Raw genomic sequence first — 18,614 nt, 5'->3', positions numbered from 1 at the left:
TATGACGTTATTTTATTTTATACTTTAAGAAAATAATAATATAATATTATGTGTGGCGGTGTTTAGTCCCTCCCATTAACATATCACCCCTAATAAATGTATTATTCATAATATACAACAACTCTAAAAAATTTGGTTTTAATTTATACTTAACTGCCCCTCCCCATTTCATAGTCCTCGCATTTACGAAACTGTATATTATTTTAAAATTTTAAATTGTTGCGCCCAATTTATTTTCTTCTTCTTCCAGAATTAAACTATTGGCCATTTTCTTAGAGTATAATATAATGATGTCTATTGAGATATAATTTTAAATTTTTAAGGGATACCGGAAAATGAAGGATATAAATAATAAATAATATATAAATAGTACCTACTATAACAATTAATAAGGCACAATTGATTTTATAATTGACTATTTTATATTATAATTTATAATGTAGTTTTTGTGGCACTTTAATTTCTGGCGAGCATTGATAGTCTTTAGAATAAAAATCACCAGGAAAAAATCTCTATACTACAATGTTATTCATAAAATTATAACCACATGAAAATAATTTTAATATTGAATTATAGATAGGTATATTTTTTTAGATTCTGAGCGGAGAGATGAATGTATTGATTTTACCATGATGTGTGTTTTTTTTTTTGTGTGTCTGTCATCACGTTTTGGGGCAGTAAAAGTGCTTAGATTTTTGACTTCAGTACCTCGTTTGATTAGAAAGTGAATCTAGTTGGTACTTTGGGGAGTAAAAAGTGAAAAATTCTTAATACTTTTCTAAATAATCGAGAAAAACAAACTAAAAATTAAAGGAAAAACGGGAAATTTTACGCACACTCATTTTTCGACAAAATCTATTTTGGTTTTTGATGTAATTTTAAAACAAATGACCATAGATACATGAAATTTTTACCGAATGTTTATATAAGTATATTCTATCCACCATACAATTTTCAAAAATGTTCGACTTAAGTTGAACTAATCATAGGCATTTGAAATTTTCGATCATTATTAGTTTTTTAAATATAATATTGATAAAAATTTATTTGTTAGGCAGAAAAGCTTGAAAATTTAATACAAGAATCTTAACATATTGTCACAATAGCAGTTGAAAAATAAAATAAATTCATATTCACAATCTTTTTTTATAAGCATTCAAAGTTTGAATTTTGACAAAATACGTAAAAATCACGAAAATTCACAAATTTTAAGCTAGAAATTCATAAAAAATTTTCCTTTTATATCTAAGATTTGAACATTTAATACAAGATTCCTTACAAGTTTTTCAACCTTTATCATAAATAAAAAGTCCAACGGAAATTCAAATTAAATTTTTATGAGCATTTGAAATTTAAATTTTTACAACATTGGATTTTCACTTTTAGCGATTTCCTTATTTAGGTGTAACTCTAAAACAAATGACCGCAGATAGGTACTTGAAATTTTGACTGAATGTTTAAATAAGGAATTTTATATATTTGATAACATTTTCAAAATATTTAGATTTGTTTTGAGCTGTTTACTGACATTTTAATTTTTCAACTTTTTAAGTTTTTTTTTCTATAAATATCGATAAAAAATTATTTGTTTGGTAGAAGAGCTTGAAAATTAAATAAAAGGCTTCTAACAACTTGTAACAATAGCAGTTAAAAAATATTAAAAATATGTAGGCACGATTTTTTTTTTATAAGCATTTAAAGTTCAAATTTTGACTAAATACGTAAAAATTACAGCAATGTTCAAATTATCTTAGATAAAAATTCATTAAAGTTTTTCTTTTTAATTATAAGATTTGTAAATTTAATACATGGCTCCTATCATATTTTTACAATAGCAATTGAAAAATAAAAGAAATGCGTAGTCACAACTTTTTTTATAAGCATTCAAAGTTTGAATTTTGACAACATACGTAAAAATCACGAAAATTCGTAAATTTTTTTATGCTAGAAATTCATAAAAATTTTCTTTTTAAGTCTTATATTTGAAAATTTTCAATAATCTATAATATTATATCGTAGGCAGATAAACCGTCTCCGTTCAGAATAGTTTTTCGTATACAATGATGTAATATCATTGGATTCAAATTTAATTCCATCCATTACAGTTACCCACTTGTAACCTACTGTACAGCAGAGCGACATCCACGACTTACCCGCCTTTTATATTGTTATACTTATCATTCAAAATGAATATATTACCATTATAACATTATAAATAATTTTAAATAAATTCATAGTAAAATTAAAAAAATGTTTCGAATGATCAAGTCAATATGATATAAGACTAATTGGTCAGTAATAATAATGATTAATAATACCTCTATACTCACAGTTAGTTATTGAATTGAAGTTAAATATTTAAATTTATATTTAACGTTTTAAATTATTATATCTTATACATATTATACTATTTTATCGTCAACATGTTATAGAAAACGTAATACTTTTTTTCAGGGTATATAAATATAATAATATATGTTATATGTAATATGTAAGTATATTATACCTATTTGTAAAAATTATTTATATAAATAAATTGACAAATTGTATTATTTTATATACTAGATGAACCTTGTGCACTTCGTTGCCCGTTAAAAATACGGTATTTTATATACACATTACACACTATATGATTCAACATTTTTGGTTAAATCATTATTGTTCATACCCAGCTATAGTCATGATTCAAATTTCCCTTAAAAAAGTCTCGTGGATTTACCCTATCCTTATCACTATAAAAGATTTTTAATCCTCCAACATGCGCATCATGCGGCGTCCAAATTACCATTAAACACTTACTCACCGAATGCCGCACATACCACAACATCCGATCAAGCCTCAACTTTTCTGAATCACTCTCCGAAATACTTCAAAATCATCCCAAGGCCATAACAGACATCATCCAATTCATCACAACAGCAAACCTTCAATCCAAAATCTAGAATTAAGTTCTCTCTTGTACGTTTCTTACTGTAAATATTTAATTTAAGCTATTCGTGTTTTGTAAGCCCAATGGCCTATGCTGCCGAGGGCTCTTTCCTAATAAAAAAAAAAAAAAAAAAGATTTTTAACATAGTATATAATAATACACAAAAATATGTTTAATGTTATTAGTATTTCTATAAAAATCTCAAACTTGCAATAAAAAATTAAGGACAACTTATCAAGATTCATGGAATTGTGTAGCTTTCTGATGGTAAAAATTAGTTAAATAGTTCCATAGATTAAACCAATTAAACGAACCATTTTTTCCTTTATATTATATTAAATCCTTTAATCCTGTATAGGGGTCAAATTTTGAAAAATCCTGTCTTAGGAGGTTTTTGAATTATAAAATGAACTTAATGACTAAATGTCATAGGTACTCATATAGCTTTAGCGGTTCCGTCTAGGAGAATTTTTCATTTTTTTCCCTTTAGAGATTTAATTTTGAAAAATCTTTTTTTTATGGATTTCTACCCAATGGAATAAAACTACTTACTGTTCAAATTTTTATTCATAGCTTCAGTGGTTCCGGCTATAGGCGATGGATGAATCACCCAAGACAAGTCATTATATATATATAGTCATATAGATAGATAAATAGATATAGATTAGCTTATATTATTTATATAAATAACTTTTATGTAAGTAATAATGTAATCTAGGTATTATTTTTTGGGGGGATTTTTTTCCCGCGGATTTTTATTCCGAGATTCGTAAATTATACGTATATTTAAATGCTGTAGGTACCGTACGAAAATTCCTTTAAAAAAGGTATTAGATTACATCCACGTTAATTTTCTTAAAAAGGAACGAAATTATTTCTCGTCCCTGGCTCAGAAGAGAAACTATATAGTTCGTTTCTCTGTTCTCCTAAATAAAGAGCATTTTTCGTTCCTCAATAATTTGTTGTATTGTGATAAATTGTTTGTACTACAGTAACAATTGTTTAATTAGGTACCTTTTTTAATAGTTGGTTTGTTTTTAAAATATTATTATTTTCATTTCAAACAAGATAAGACAATCGTGACTGATTCGACATTTGCGTAAACATTAACAATATTATCGAACATGGCTATATAATTTAGCCACTTTTGCCATAAAAATTATTTAAAAATCCTACACTTAATAAGAATTTATAATCAAAAAAAGTAACAAATGAGATGCTTCATGTTCTTCGAAAAAAATGAACGATATTCCGTCATGTCCCTTCATACGAAAAAGAAACTACGTGCGTTCGAATCAAGTTCTTGAAAATTGAACAAAATCATTGGAAAAAGTTCCTTTGAACGCGTTCCTTCCAAGCACTGAATGATATTTTATACATTTTTAATTATGAGATAGTAATTAATGCTTAGTATATATAAAACAAATGATTTAAATTGGTATAGTATAATAATAATATACCTAAACGGGCTATAATAGTTTTGATTATATATGTGTCTCGTGTAATTCAGTAATTGTGTAAAAAAATTATTTATATTAAAATGTTGATATAAAAGAATTTGCTTATCTTTTATTTTTTTTTCTTCGAAATTGTTTACATTTAGTTTTTATTAAATCTATTATAGTTGTTTTAATATGGCAAATACCCAATTATTGTAATTTCGTTTGAACTAGCGTTATTTTTAAGCCCTTCACATATTATTACCTACATAACATATTGTTTGTTCGACAATACCTCCATTTACCGTTACACATTACTGCAGAATAAAATTATCCTCAACGGATTCATATTTTACCAGCTTACCCCACCGCCTCCGCTTCTAAAGAGAAATTAAGGAAATTTAGTAATTAGCAAATGCATTTATCAGCTAGTAGCTACCTATAATATTTAAAAATAAATCAACAATAACAAATTGTAGAACCTACCAGCCACCAGTAATATAGCTACTCAATAGTTATGAGTCATAACTTATGACAACGGTCAACGGTTCATTTCATGATACCTACATGCCACATGGTTAGGTTACTGGGGGGGGGGGGGGGGGGGTGCCTCAGGCTTTTTTTAAAATAAATGCATTGATATCTATATTATACTAGACAGCGAACATTTTTACATTTTACATGAAAATAGTGGAGCCAGTTTTAATCTAATAGACAAGAGTATAAATAAATATTGTGATAAAGTTATTAATTAATCAGTTATCATCACGATTAAAGATATTTTCGGTTTTCTTATATATAAATTGTGTAAGTTTAAAGTTATGCTGATTTTTTTATAGGTATTACTGTGCTGTTTTAGTTATAAATTATTATATTATTATTTATTTTTAATATAAATATGTATTATTATTATTGTGTATTTTAATACCTTTATATTTTATTTGTATACCTATGGAATTAAATAAATACTTTATAAAATCAACAATTAAATATTTTATTATATTAGTATTCGTTAGTACAAGAATTTTTGAAAAAATGTTAAGGGCCCCACTGAGGTCAAAGTCTACGCACGCCTATGATAGACACTAATACTTCTAGCTACACAACCCATTCCCCTTTGATCACACTTTTGGTATTATCTATACCTAAATAATATTTCTAATGCAAATAATTTTTTAAATTCTTGATCACATTTCCTTAACCATATTTTCAATTAACTTAATTTCATTTAGGAACGGTAGTAGGTATTTAATATTCTTACGTTATATATATCTTTGATCAATGACTATTATTTAAAAGGCACCTACTTAATTTAGTTGAAATATTGGTTATGAATCTGAGCATATCTCTGAGTTCAACTTAAACATTTTGTCTAAAATTAGCGTCAGAAGTGTTACGCGGAGTCTCAAAGATTTAAACAACTCAAAATTTTTTTAAATTAAATTCATTAAAGATAAGAAAATATTTTAGTTTTGCTTTACTTGATAAAATTTATTTTCTACTGCTTAATCCATATTTCATGTGCATATTTTATATCATTAAAATTGACAGGCTTAAATTTTTCCAAAAGATAGGCTTTAAAGTTTATAATACTATCATGATGTAAGAGGACCACTGATAGGAAATGGTTGCTAATTTTGTCGATCACCAGCTAGTATTTGTTACGTAGATAGGGTAAAAACCAATAAAGACATTAAAAAAAAAAATTACTTCCACCAATTTAGTACGAACTGAACAAATATATATAACTATTATGAACAGAAAATGTTGTTGGCTATACAATCTCTCAAGAGTTGTTGTTATTTTGATGAGTAGTTCCTCATACAAAAATATTTTAGTTTTTGTTCAACGAGTAAGACACAATTAAAAAATAAAACTCCTAACAGTTTAGAATTGTTTTTAAGGACTGTCATGAATATTAGGTAAAAAAATGTTTAGTTCTACAAAATGCAAAAAACATTAAATAGAACTCAATTGTTTATTTATAAAAATCCATGGTTTAAACAGATTCTTGGACTGGTGGCTCATAACCTTCAGGCCTATCTACTTGGACACCCGTTTCTTCATCAACTACAGTAGTTACACCTTCGTCGCTATGGAATTCCATCAGTTTACCAATATCCATACGTGGTTTCTTCAAAACTTTAACCTGAATAAATTATAAACAGTTATAACATGAAAATATTTATGAATGGGTTAAATGAGGAATGTACTTTGCGAATAAAAACATCATGTAATGGATAGATGCTCTGGCATTTCTTCTCAATTTCCTTAGCGATTGAGTCAGGTCGAAGCTTATTTACTACTTCTTTTAAGTCAGATTTCACAATTTCTTCGGTAATAGTTTCAACCATCTTTTTTCTTATAGCTCTTACCTAAAATAAATATACATCCAATAGTAAAATATATAAACCATAAAATATACAGAATTTTTAATTGAATGTGTTCCTGCAAATATATTTTACTATAAACATTTTTTTTTGCATAGTTATTAAATTAATTAGTTAAAAATAAAAAAGTTATTACCTGAGTATGTTGAGCATAACATGTTTTTCTCGTGGATGATTGATCTTTTGATGTAAATCCAATACAAAATACACGTAGTAGGTATCCATCAGTGGTCTTTACATCAACATTAGCTTCAATCAGGGTTTGCCATTTCTTTACCATTGAACGCAATTTATCAGTGGTAAGGTCCATTCCATGGAAATTGGTCAGAACATTTCTGCCCTTAACATCTTCAGCAATCAATTTGAATTTACGGAAACTCCTTTCAGCTCCATCGTCTTCTTGCAAATCGGCGAGCGAAACTTCAAAGACACGGTGTTTCAGACCTTCAGATGCAATTTCTAAAGAATTTTGAATACGATTAATTAATGAGTATATTTAACAATAAACAATAATACCAAATTATTTGATATTAAAATCACTCATTACATTAGATTATTTCAGCGTTTCTTAAACTTTTTTATTTGTGGAACCCTTTTTGATGTCCACTTTTATCGTGGAACCCCTACTTATTTTTAGCTTTTTAGTTTTTTTTTTTTTTTTGAGGATTATTTGCAAATAAATTATAATGTATTAAGTAGAAGTATAGATTATTGAATATATAGAGTTAGCTGATAGATTATTCCATATGGCTTATACATTATCATTTAATAGAATCAAGTATCAAGTATTATTTTCCATAATGGATATTTTAAAGTAATTTTCTTGAACATTAAAAAAAAATTACTTAAGCTTCGCGGAACCCTGAAGTGATCTACGCGGAACCCCAAGGTTCCGTGGAACACAGTTTAAGAAACGCTGGATTATTTAAACAGGGTTTAAGTAACAAATTGATGTATTTGTTATCCTTATCATTTTATCATTAATTTATTAGAACTTATGAAGCGTATTTTTGAAAAATTTCACAAGTTATTATTATTGTTTAGGTAACGCTTGGAGGTAAAATGAATCAATGAGACAATATATTTTTCAATACATCTAATTCATCTTTTTCCAAATAGTGGGTCACGACCCACTACCAGGCCATGAAAATTTAATACCTGGTCGCAGAATTTATTGAAATGCTCATATTGAATTTGTTATTTATCATTTGATTAATATTAATTAATAATTTGAACTTTTAAGTAAAAATAAATTCATTAATACGAATAACTATTATTTACAACATAAATAATAATTATTGAGATTATCAACTAGGCTTCATGAAAAACCTGAATAGTATGACATTAGCCTATAAATATATAATAGTAACAAATGAATGTGACAAGCGTCATTGATTGTTAAGGCACTAATCCATTATCTACAAATGAATTACTGATATAGCGATGTCTATATTTTTTTCTTGATAATTGATAGCTATGGTGGGTCTTGAGGGTAAAAATATTAATTACCGGGCCAGCCCAAATAAGAATTTGGAAAATGCTGATCTAGCTACTATGCAAGCCAAAATAATGTTAAAGAATTTTTAGTTCAACTCAATTGCTTCGAAACATAATTGTTAGAATTGGAATAAACCACATGAAAATGTTAGACTTATGCTAATTAATAATAATAATAATATACGGCATAAATTAATCAGTAAATCATTGATTTAGAAGTTATAGATTCAACTAGGGCCGTATTTAGGAATTTGACACCAAGGGGCTACAAAAAAAATACGCCTCATTAATCATTATACAAAATACAAAATTAAATTATAAAAAAAATTAGGTGCCCAGGGCAACAGTACCTTTACCCTGTAGCTCCCCCCTAAATACGGTCCCATATTCAACATCAAGGGTACTTAAATATATATATTATATATTGATTATATAATTGTCTGTCCAACAGTTAAAAATGTTTAAAAGAAAAATAACCATGAATCGAGTATATAACCAATTATTATATTTCTTGTCATCGAATAGGTTTAAACTACAAGTTTAAGGTAAAATATTTTAAATAAAATAAAATAACAGATTTCCAGAATAATGATTGGCGACACAAAATGTTATCTAATTAGGTTAGGTTAAATAATATTTAACCTCAGCCTATTACATAGATACATTAAAGTACCTATACAATTTTTTTAACTAATTTAAACAGTTATAATATAATATCATTAGTACAGTTCAAAAGAATACCTCTTATAACAACCTAAAAAGTTGGAAGTATCATTATAATGGAAATATTCTTTGGTACTGAGTTACTCTGCAATAATGAGGTCTCACCATACTAAAATGTATTAAGTTATAAGTTAACATTTTTTGTTGGAGTTGTTTTCATACAATAAGTAATATTGATAAGTCAAGTTTTACTTTCTCCGCGACTTTAAATACGCAGAACAAATAAAGTACTCAGACCTTGACGTTTTTATACAAAAGTATAGAATACAAAGTCAGTTTAATTTAAGTCAACAGAGTTAACACAAGAATTATCATAACACTTACTTGTTCCCTGAGTACGATTGACGAGTGTTTTACCGACATCACGGTTTGTAAACATACATGGGGCACGGACATTGTACCAATCTTTACGAGTGAACGGGTCGACGCTGAAAATAAGAAACACAATTCATTATAAAACGATCAGAATCAAACGCTACAGAACATAATAATTTTTACACGTATGGTTACGTTTATCGAAAAACAGTATACAACTCACATTTTCTTCTTCAAGCCTTTCTTGCCACCCTTAGACAGCCCCTTGTTCTTGCCAACAGCCATGACGGTTGAGTAAGTAAATTAAACGATCCCAAACAATTCGAAAGACTTTTCTATACGAAATAGAGTCGGGGGTGAACACAATGTTTCCAACGTGGTTTTAAAAAGATAGATAATCGTCATTCAATGGCGAATATAAAAATTGCCGACGGGTCGCTACACGCATGCGCAATATGTTTCAATCCAAGGAGAATATAGATGTTATGAGGTTACTCGGACACAACAAACATACATGACTTTTACTTTAAGCGCCAAATTACGAAATTATTTAACGCAACTATTATGAATAATGAATAAAAATGTCTAATAAAAAATAAAATATTGAGCTATGGGACTTGGCCTAAAGTTATGGTAAAATGATCGTATATATACCATTATTTATTATAATATATTATATATTATAAATTACTTATAATAATGTTATGTAGAATGTACGCACTACGCGTAAATGATGAACATTTTATTTGTGCGAACATTAATTGGTATTTACTGTGTTTAATAATATTAAGATTCTTGATGTTCACTGTGCTGAACATTTTTTTTTCTGTGACTTCAAATTTTGTAAGGGTTACGTTGTTTTGATGACTTATTAAGGAATATAAAAAGACAATTTTCAGTTGCAGTAAAATTGCCTAGCGATTTAAATAGCAAAAAGTAGTAGTAATAGCAGCAGCATATAGTCACAATAAAAATTTATGAACAAATTTAACTTTACAAGGACAAACTTTAGAGACGTATGATTATTTCTAAGAGCTTATACAGAAAATTGAATTTCATAATTGTATTAATAATTTTTTATACATATACAAATTGAATTTATTATGTAAATAATTTAAAAAAATTCAAACTTAAAAAAAAAGATAAAATATGCAGTATAAATTTAAAAAAATATGTATTTCTAGGAAAAAAATTGGAAATAGGTAGGTATGCTTAAATATATGCAAAAAACTTTTTGAAACTTTTTCTCAAATCCAGACACCCCAAAACAAATTTATAATGAATCAGATTTATTCTATTTGCTTTCCGGACAAATGTTTTGCAAATTTGAAATTTGAAATTTGCAAACACATAATCCCGAACCCTAATAATTATGTTACAACATTAATATCTTAATAATATAAATAAATAAACATATTTTATGTTATGAGAAATGACAACACTGCTAAGGTGATAGCTATTACCACAGAACAATCTATTACCGCACCCGGTCCTGCGTCATGGTCCACCTAAACGGCCCGGTATGGCGGCATGCTCCTTCCATGTTAACAGTTAATACTATACTTAGAATCATGAACTAAGATATAGGGTATATACTGTATCTTAGTTCATACTTAGAATCTATTGTGAATTGTGATGTAGATAATTATTGTACAAAACAAATGATAGTAATAAACTAATAAACAAATAACTAATGGTAATTAAAAGATCAAGGTGAAAAGGTGTATCAACTATTAAATTTTGAAAGACTTTATTATCTAATTATTAATTATGCCTTATAAAACTTTATCATAGTAAATGGTACCTAATTTAAAACATAATATATTAATATAGTAAAAAACATTTTTTCCGTCTTAATCAACAACGCTGGTCTTGGGAACAGCTTTCACATTTCTTCAGTGTGTTTCAAAGATAGTAAAAGATTTATAACATTTCAATATTCTCAATTATTAACATTTTGAATTATTGGGGTAGGTAACTTATTTATATCTGTAATATAGATAGGCATTCAATAACATAAAAACTGTACCTCAATAAATACTCAATGGCTTGTAATACTAATCAATTTTTGGATCAGGATACACCAAAAAATGAATCATTAAGAGGAAAATACAAAAAGTAAGATTTATTGTATTTAATATTATAAAACTAAAATTAACTGTATAATGCATAATTTACAAACAATTATGTTTTTAAAAAATATATTTCCTGTAAATATTTTATTATTAATGTGTATTGTAAATTTCAATTGAAATCAATCAATAATATTATACAGTTTTAAATGATATGAGTTAAGAGGACGTGATACCCACATGCATTGTCATCATCTTACAAATTCGTAATATAACAAATTTTATGCTCATCAGATCATGTTTAGCTTCATAAGTTTAGAATTTGGAGTCAATTGACCTCTAATAAAATTTAAGGGTAAGAATGTAAGATTATTATCTAGTACTAACTAACACACTTCTAAGATGAAGACAACACATGCGAGTATCACATCCTCTTAGACTATATACAGGGTGATTCTTTTATCATTGAACACTCATTATTTAAAAAAGTATTTACTTTTTTCAAAATATTTTTTTACATAGTTTCAAGTTGTTAAAAAACCAACGGTTTTATTAAAAAATTATATTTTTTATCCTTATCATTTTTTAAGTTTTTTACTTTTTTGAATGATAACATAGAGTTTTAATATCATATTCCAAAGCAGAATATTTTTCTAATTATTTTGACACGTAAAAATCGAATTTTGGAAGAGTAGTTTATGAGTTATAAGTATTTAAAGTTTAGATTGGCGGAGTTGAGTGGTACGGGGTTACCCCGCAAAATGTTTGTCCACTACTCCGCTTGTCTAAACTTTAAATACTTATAACTCATAAACTACTCGTCCAAAATACGATTTTTACGTATCAAAATAATTAGAAAAATATTCTGCTTTGGAATATGATATTAAAACTCTATCTTGTCATTCAAAAAAGTAAAAAACTTAAAAAATTATTAGGATAAAAAATATTTAAAAACATAATTTTTTAATAAAAATGTTGTTTTTTTAACAACATGAAACTCTGTAAAAAAATATTTTCAAAAACATTGATACTTTTTGAAAAAATGAGTGTTCAATGATAAAAGAATCACCCGGTATATATCATATTATGATTGATGATTGCAGATCTATGATTTATGTTTAAACTTGTATTTAATTTTACAGAAGTTTTGGTTATCATTCTCTAATGCATAGAATGCCAACCATGTTTTCTGAAATAATTGGTTTATTAAAAGCCAATCAGTTAAATTCAGTAAGAACTTAATTTCTTTATTGTTTCTTAGTTAGGTATTGTTTAACTAAAACTGTATGAAGTAATACTAAAACTATTAAAGGTACTGATTCATTATGTATGCTTACAATTTTTTTTTTAAGTCAAACAAAGAAGAAATAAACAGTGTTGTTGACAAATTGGAACTATTATTATTTGAAATACTGAACAACCATCCTCTACGAAAAATTGATAGTAATTCTACATTGGCATTGATGTGGAATCAAATACTAGTAAAGAAGTTTAATTCAGATTCTGTTGTAACATGGTTTGATACAGAATGGCTTTTTACTGAGAATTATTTGTACATCAGAATAAAAGAGATTTGTGAAAAAATGTAAGTTAAAAAAATGAATAAACACACATACATTCATTAAAATAAATTATGTTTAATGTGCTTGCCTAAACAGGAAAACGTTACAAAATTATGATCCTTTTAAAACACTTAAGTACAAAGCTTTTGATGAATCTGAGACAACTATGATAGCTATAGCAGAATTTTTAATTTTCCAATTTTCCAAGGAAGAATTAGACAGTACAAGTTTGAAAATACTTTTTATACAAATGTTAAAAGTGTGTTAATATGATTTAATTTTTATATTTAATGTAATGACAAAAAAAAAAAAATGTTACCAAAAATATTTTAATGATTTCTTACATTTAAATAGTAGGTCAGCATATTCATTAACTAATTACCTTTTTTTACAGATTTGTTTGTGGGGAAATAGATTTGATTTGTCTCTTAACATTGGAAAGTCAAAAAACATTACTGAGGATCCGTTAAAAGCTATTGTGTCCTTGGATCAGTATATTTTGACTGATCATTCAAATGAAATTTGGAACACTTTAAATGTTTCAAATTATAAAAATCATAAGACAATAGGTAAATAATGATATTTTATAAAATATTGTTGAAGCTATGTTTTTGTTTAATTAAAATAAATTTTATTCTGATTAGTCTATTGTTTTTTTTCTGTATTTGTACTATTGTATTATATGATATCATCAATTTAAATTAATGAAATTATTTCAGATATTATTTTGGACAATTCAAGTTATGAACTTTTTACGGATATGTGTTTGGCGGACTTTTTTATTACTTATGGATTTGCTGAAGTAGTTGTCTTTCACGGCAAATCTATCCCATGGTATGTCTCAGATGTGACAAAACCAGATTTTGAACATATCTTAAATCGTTTAAAAAATGAATGCACATCGAATGCCCTTCAAAAAATTGGAAATAGATGGACCAATTATTACATGACTGGTAAATACTATAACATTTAATTTTAGATTTTTTGAAAAAAAATAACTGCTTAAATATTAATGTTTGTTTTTAATTGTATGCTGTAGGTAAATTTGTGATTGAGTGTGAGGAGTTTTGGACTTTACCTCATTGTTATTCAGCTATGGCCACCGAAGATTCAGAGTTATACAAAAAATTAGCTTGTTCTCAATTATTAATATTTAAAGGTATTAATGTGTTATAGAAGTACTATACTTAAACCAGTGTTCAAAACGTTCACTAAAAAAATGAATTCGTTCACATTCACATTCAGCCCTTAAAAAAGGAACTCGTTCACGTTCATGTTCGTGTTTTTTCAAACGAACGCGTTCACGTTCTTTGAAAAAATGAACGCGTTCATATAATTTTTTGTTTGTAAGTAGTTTACCAGCAGTTTGTATAAAAACCCATAAACATATAGGTCTCAACCCAAAAATAAAAACAATTTAGACTTTAGAGCATATACATTTTCTAAAGTATCTAAATTATATACATATTAAATTATCATATTATATTTATTAAATAGTAAATAAATTGAGCGTCTTCAAAATCGTTCAAATTCATTAAAAATATAAACATCGTTCACGTTCTATTTTTAAAAAATGACCGACGTTCGCGTATCGTTCACTAACTATGGACGTGAATGTGTAAACATGCGTTCATGAACGATGTTCTTTCCAAACACTGACTTAAACCACAAAGCTATTGATAAGAAACAATTTAATTAATATTTAATTTTTTTTTGTTCTTTAAGTGGGATAAAATCTTTTAATGTGAATGTTTATTGTTTATTTTGATTTGTATAGGCGATTTAAATTACCGAAAACTAATTGGAGATATTAATTGGGAACTATCAACTACATTCAAGGCTGCCTTGTGTAATTTTCAACCTACAGCTGTAGTGGCTTTACGTACATTAAAATGTGACTGTGTATGTGGCCTGAACTCTGACTATGAAACTAAGATAGATAAAAATGATAAAGAAAATAACTATCTTATTTCTACTAATTATTGGCAAGTTAATGGCAAATATGCTGTTGTACATCTAAGTGCATAACAAGCATTTTATTTCCCCCGTAGGAATAAGTAGTATATATTTTAATATGTTCAGTTTTGTATTTGTTATTACTAGGGTGCTGATTTGTATGTATTTACATATTTGTCATGAATGATAGTATTCGAATGATTCCTTTACAGAAATATGTTACAGGTCTATCTGATTATTTTAAGTTATGGTTGATATTACATATTTTTACATATTTAATCTAAATTACATATTTTTACATATTTTACTGATATTACATATTTTTGTTAAATATTGAGCTATTTACAGAATTAGTAATGTATCGCCGTTTTATATTATGAGTTGTTGGTATTACTTGGTTACAAGCTGCTGCATATTATTGCGAAAATTTTAGTGTCATTGATGATGTGATTTCCAAACTTGAAATAGATGCTGTTTCAGTAGAAAATGCGAAAAATTTAATTAAAAGTACCTCATTAAAATCTAATTTAATGTACATATCCTCCAATACTACATTCCTTGCCAATTCTATTACTAAACTCGAAGCTCAAAACTTGTCTCTGAATGATAGCCTGGGTATTGTCTCTAACACCGTCAACAAATTGAAAGAAGCCCCTGGGGAGGTTGGAATAAAAATTTAAAAAAAAGTTGAACAAGTACTTAATAAAAACCCAGGTTTAAAGACTATTGAAGCTATTGCAAACATTCATAACGGCAGCAATATGCAAACTTCTTTTCAATTTAGTGTTGCTGAATTAGGAGCTTTTAAATTTGCTCCTATAACTTCCGTTAATGTGGAAAGATCCTTTAGCCGCTATAAAAACATATTGCGTCCTAATCGACGTCGATTTACTTTTGACAATCTAAGAAAATATATGATTGTCAATTGTTTTGTTGACGATGAAAATTTGGCGATTTAATATATTCATTTTATAATATTATTATATTTTAGTCAAGAATAAAAATTTTTTTTTACATATATTGTATTTTTAATTACATATTTTGTTAAAATTAAATACATATATATGTACATATTTTTGAATTTTTATTACATACAAATCCGCACCCTAGTTATTACATTGCATTCATATAAATACTGAATCTGTAATATTTGAGCTTAAACTTTTGCAAGTTGTAACTTAAATATTATTTTGTTATTACTTACAATAATATATTTTTTAATAAAGCATACTATCTATTAACATTATTATTTTTTATATGCATTAATTTTTAAAAAGCTGTATTGGGCATAATGAAATAATATAACATATAAATTGTATTACAAATTACAATACAATGCTTTTGAGTTACAAATTTACAATATTATTGATTTGTCTGGTATTAAAATTACATTTTACAAACATAACAAATCGGTAAAATGTTAATATTTATTTCCAATTGTAAGTATAATCATGATGTTTATGTTTGATTAATTAGCATATATCTTTTTTAAACTTTTTATCTATATTTTATGTGTTCATAATATAATATACTAATTATATCAGAAGAATATACAATTACGGACTATTCTCATGGAAAATTGTTGAAATAGTACCTCATGCGATAAGAGTCTTGCGAATCCATAATTAACTACAACAGAGTAACATCAAAATAATATTATAGGCCAGGCAATAGAGACAACATTTTTGAAAATAGCGGAAAAAAATCCCAACCAAGATTTTTTTTTTTTAAAGTTTTAATAAAATATGCCCTATAACATACTCAAAGTCCCCATTGATCGGACTGGAGCTTTTATTTTTATAAGCTCATGAAAGTTTAAAAATATGAGCTTTTTTAAATATCTCAAAAAATATTACAAATATCAAAAAAAATATATCTTGCCAAATATTTGTTGAAATGAAAAAATATAAGTAAACTTTTTTTTTGTAAATTGTCTAATAAATAACTTTTATTTGAAACTTTTTTTGATATTTGTAATATTTTTTGAGATATTCAAAAAAGCTCATATTTTTAAACTTTCATGAGCTTATAAAAAAAAAGCTCCAGTCCGATCAATGGGGACTTTTAGTATGTTATAGGGCATATATTATTAAAACTTACAAAAAAAAAAATCTTGGTTGGGATTTTTTTCCGCCATTTTTTCTTCTTTGCCTGGCCTATTAATGATATTAGAATAATTAACTATGTTCAACTCTTAGATCATATATATATATATATGTGATCTAAGGTTCAACTCAATGTTTATAACAAAAAATAAATTCAAACTTTTATGTCACTATTAGAAGAAAATCAAAGAAAAATGATGAATGATTCTTGAATGATTTAGTTATATATGGATGTATGGTATATGGTATTCTGGAGTAAAATAATGCTATAATATTACAATTATTAAAACCTCTTTAAAATTACTCTTGATCTATTGTTACTTGTAGGCCCTCCTCACACGGGGATACTCAAAAGAAACTGCAATCGCCTAGGTACTAGGAGACTGGGTGACTAGACAACTACAGTTGCCGGTCATCTTCACACACAGTATACTAAATTTTTGTTTCTAGTTTTTTAAACTATAGTGTCGCCCGACAGTACAGTTCATTAAAAATATATAAACAAAATTATAATTAATTAATAATTATAAATAATAAATTCTTTATAGCCATGTACTTATTGTACTTAGAACCAATTATTATTACTACTGTGATAATACTCGAATATTCTCGGCCTTACCTGTGAGTTTAACTTCTGTGGCTACTTCACTCCAAGCTTTTTCCCTTATATTTCTTTTGGAGTAGCTTTTTAAGGTATAATTATATAGCTCGGGATACTTTTCTATTTGTTGCACAAATTTTATATTAAAATTTTGATCCATGTTATAATATTTTATTATACATGAAATAAAAATTACCAAGCAACTCGACCAACCAAAGTAGCGAGGAGACCGACATGTCTAGTCGCCAGTTGACTGGTCGCGTCAGTTTATCAATCGCGGCGACTTAAGTAGCGCCGTTTGAACGACGCCATTCAAACACACATGTGCAGTTGCCTATTCGTCTAGTCTCCTAGTGCTGGTAAAGTCAGTACCACAGAATAGGATTTATTTTATAATGTAGCAATCAGATACGAAATGAGACAAGAATGCATAAAATATATTTCAAATGCTTAATAGATTTTTATATTTTGTGTATGGGGATAAATATTGGCTTATTAATTATTTTTAATTAATAATTATTATGTTAATTATGTATCTAATTTAAAATTTTAAAATCTTTAATAACAATTCAAAATAAAAACTGTAAAATAAAATATTTAACTTAATTTCAGTAGTAATAAATAATAATTCTGCAGACATTATGACGTGTAGAATGGGAAGGAAAATTAAATTCCAAAATACAAATATTTATTTTAATATTTTCAATAAGTTTTTAGGTTCCTACAAATATGGAATGTACGTCTTCACACGAAAGCGCGAAAAAAAAATCCGGGCCATAATTAGTTATAGTAGGCAATAGAAATTTATCCTAAAAATTGCTGAATCACAATGTTGAATGTTCACAATATTAGGTTGTAGTTTTGGATGTATCTATGTAAAATGCGGCAAAGTTAACTTTTTTTCTAAAACTGTATAGGTATAAACTAGGACAATGTATGCATTATACATGAAATAATAACAAAATTAGGATCAACAGAGTTTTAAATGATCAAATTTTTTTCTATACATATAAATCATGATTAAA

General features: G+C 26.8%; 2 protein-coding genes and 1 long non-coding RNA gene across 4 annotated transcripts; 1 reads left to right on the top strand and 2 right to left on the bottom strand.

The window, feature by feature from the left end:
* Window positions 1–6,332: 6,332 nt before the first annotated feature.
* RpS3A (ribosomal protein S3A) lies at window positions 6,333–9,719 on the bottom strand. The gene is made up of 5 exons (XM_015521455.2): window positions 9,517–9,719; window positions 9,303–9,406; window positions 6,895–7,217; window positions 6,582–6,743; window positions 6,333–6,517 (listed from the first exon to the last, which is right to left on the bottom strand). The coding sequence occupies exons 1-5, from the start codon at window positions 9,576–9,578 to the stop codon at window positions 6,368–6,370; spliced, it is 801 nt and encodes a 266-aa protein (XP_015376941.1). The 5' UTR covers window positions 9,579–9,719; the 3' UTR covers window positions 6,333–6,367.
* A 1,111-nt stretch (window positions 9,720–10,830) lies between these two features.
* Window positions 10,831–16,126, top strand: LOC107171033 (damage-control phosphatase 1-like). 2 transcript variants are annotated; one of them, XM_089218792.1, is made up of 9 exons: window positions 10,831–11,014; window positions 11,294–11,411; window positions 12,508–12,595; window positions 12,718–12,950; window positions 13,024–13,186; window positions 13,322–13,496; window positions 13,647–13,880; window positions 13,967–14,086; window positions 14,705–16,126. In XM_089218792.1, the coding sequence occupies exons 2-9, from the start codon at window positions 11,338–11,340 to the stop codon at window positions 14,953–14,955; spliced, it is 1,338 nt and encodes a 445-aa protein (XP_089074918.1). In that variant the 5' UTR covers window positions 10,831–11,014; window positions 11,294–11,337; the 3' UTR covers window positions 14,956–16,126. The 2 variants fall into 2 exon arrangements, with proteins under 2 accessions (XP_089074918.1, XP_089074917.1); XM_089218791.1 differs by lacking the exon at window positions 10,831–11,014 and having other exon boundaries at window positions 11,022–11,411.
* Window positions 16,127–16,174: 48 nt separating this feature from the next.
* On the bottom strand, window positions 16,175–18,609 carry LOC149058775 (uncharacterized). The gene is made up of 3 exons (XR_016190149.1): window positions 17,786–18,609; window positions 17,608–17,709; window positions 16,175–16,512 (listed from the first exon to the last, which is right to left on the bottom strand). It is a non-coding gene; the product is annotated as an uncharacterized LOC149058775 (long non-coding RNA).
* Between the last annotated feature and the right edge of the window lie 5 nt (window positions 18,610–18,614).

This window comes from Diuraphis noxia, unplaced genomic scaffold, assembly GCF_037042655.1.
Source record: "Diuraphis noxia isolate RWA-SAM2 unplaced genomic scaffold, SU_Dnox_SAM2 contig0002, whole genome shotgun sequence".
In the NCBI taxonomy this organism is placed as follows: domain Eukaryota; kingdom Metazoa; phylum Arthropoda; class Insecta; order Hemiptera; family Aphididae; genus Diuraphis; species Diuraphis noxia.
The sequence above is the reverse complement of the archived record's forward strand: the minus strand, read 5'-3'. Positions and strand labels throughout refer to the sequence as shown.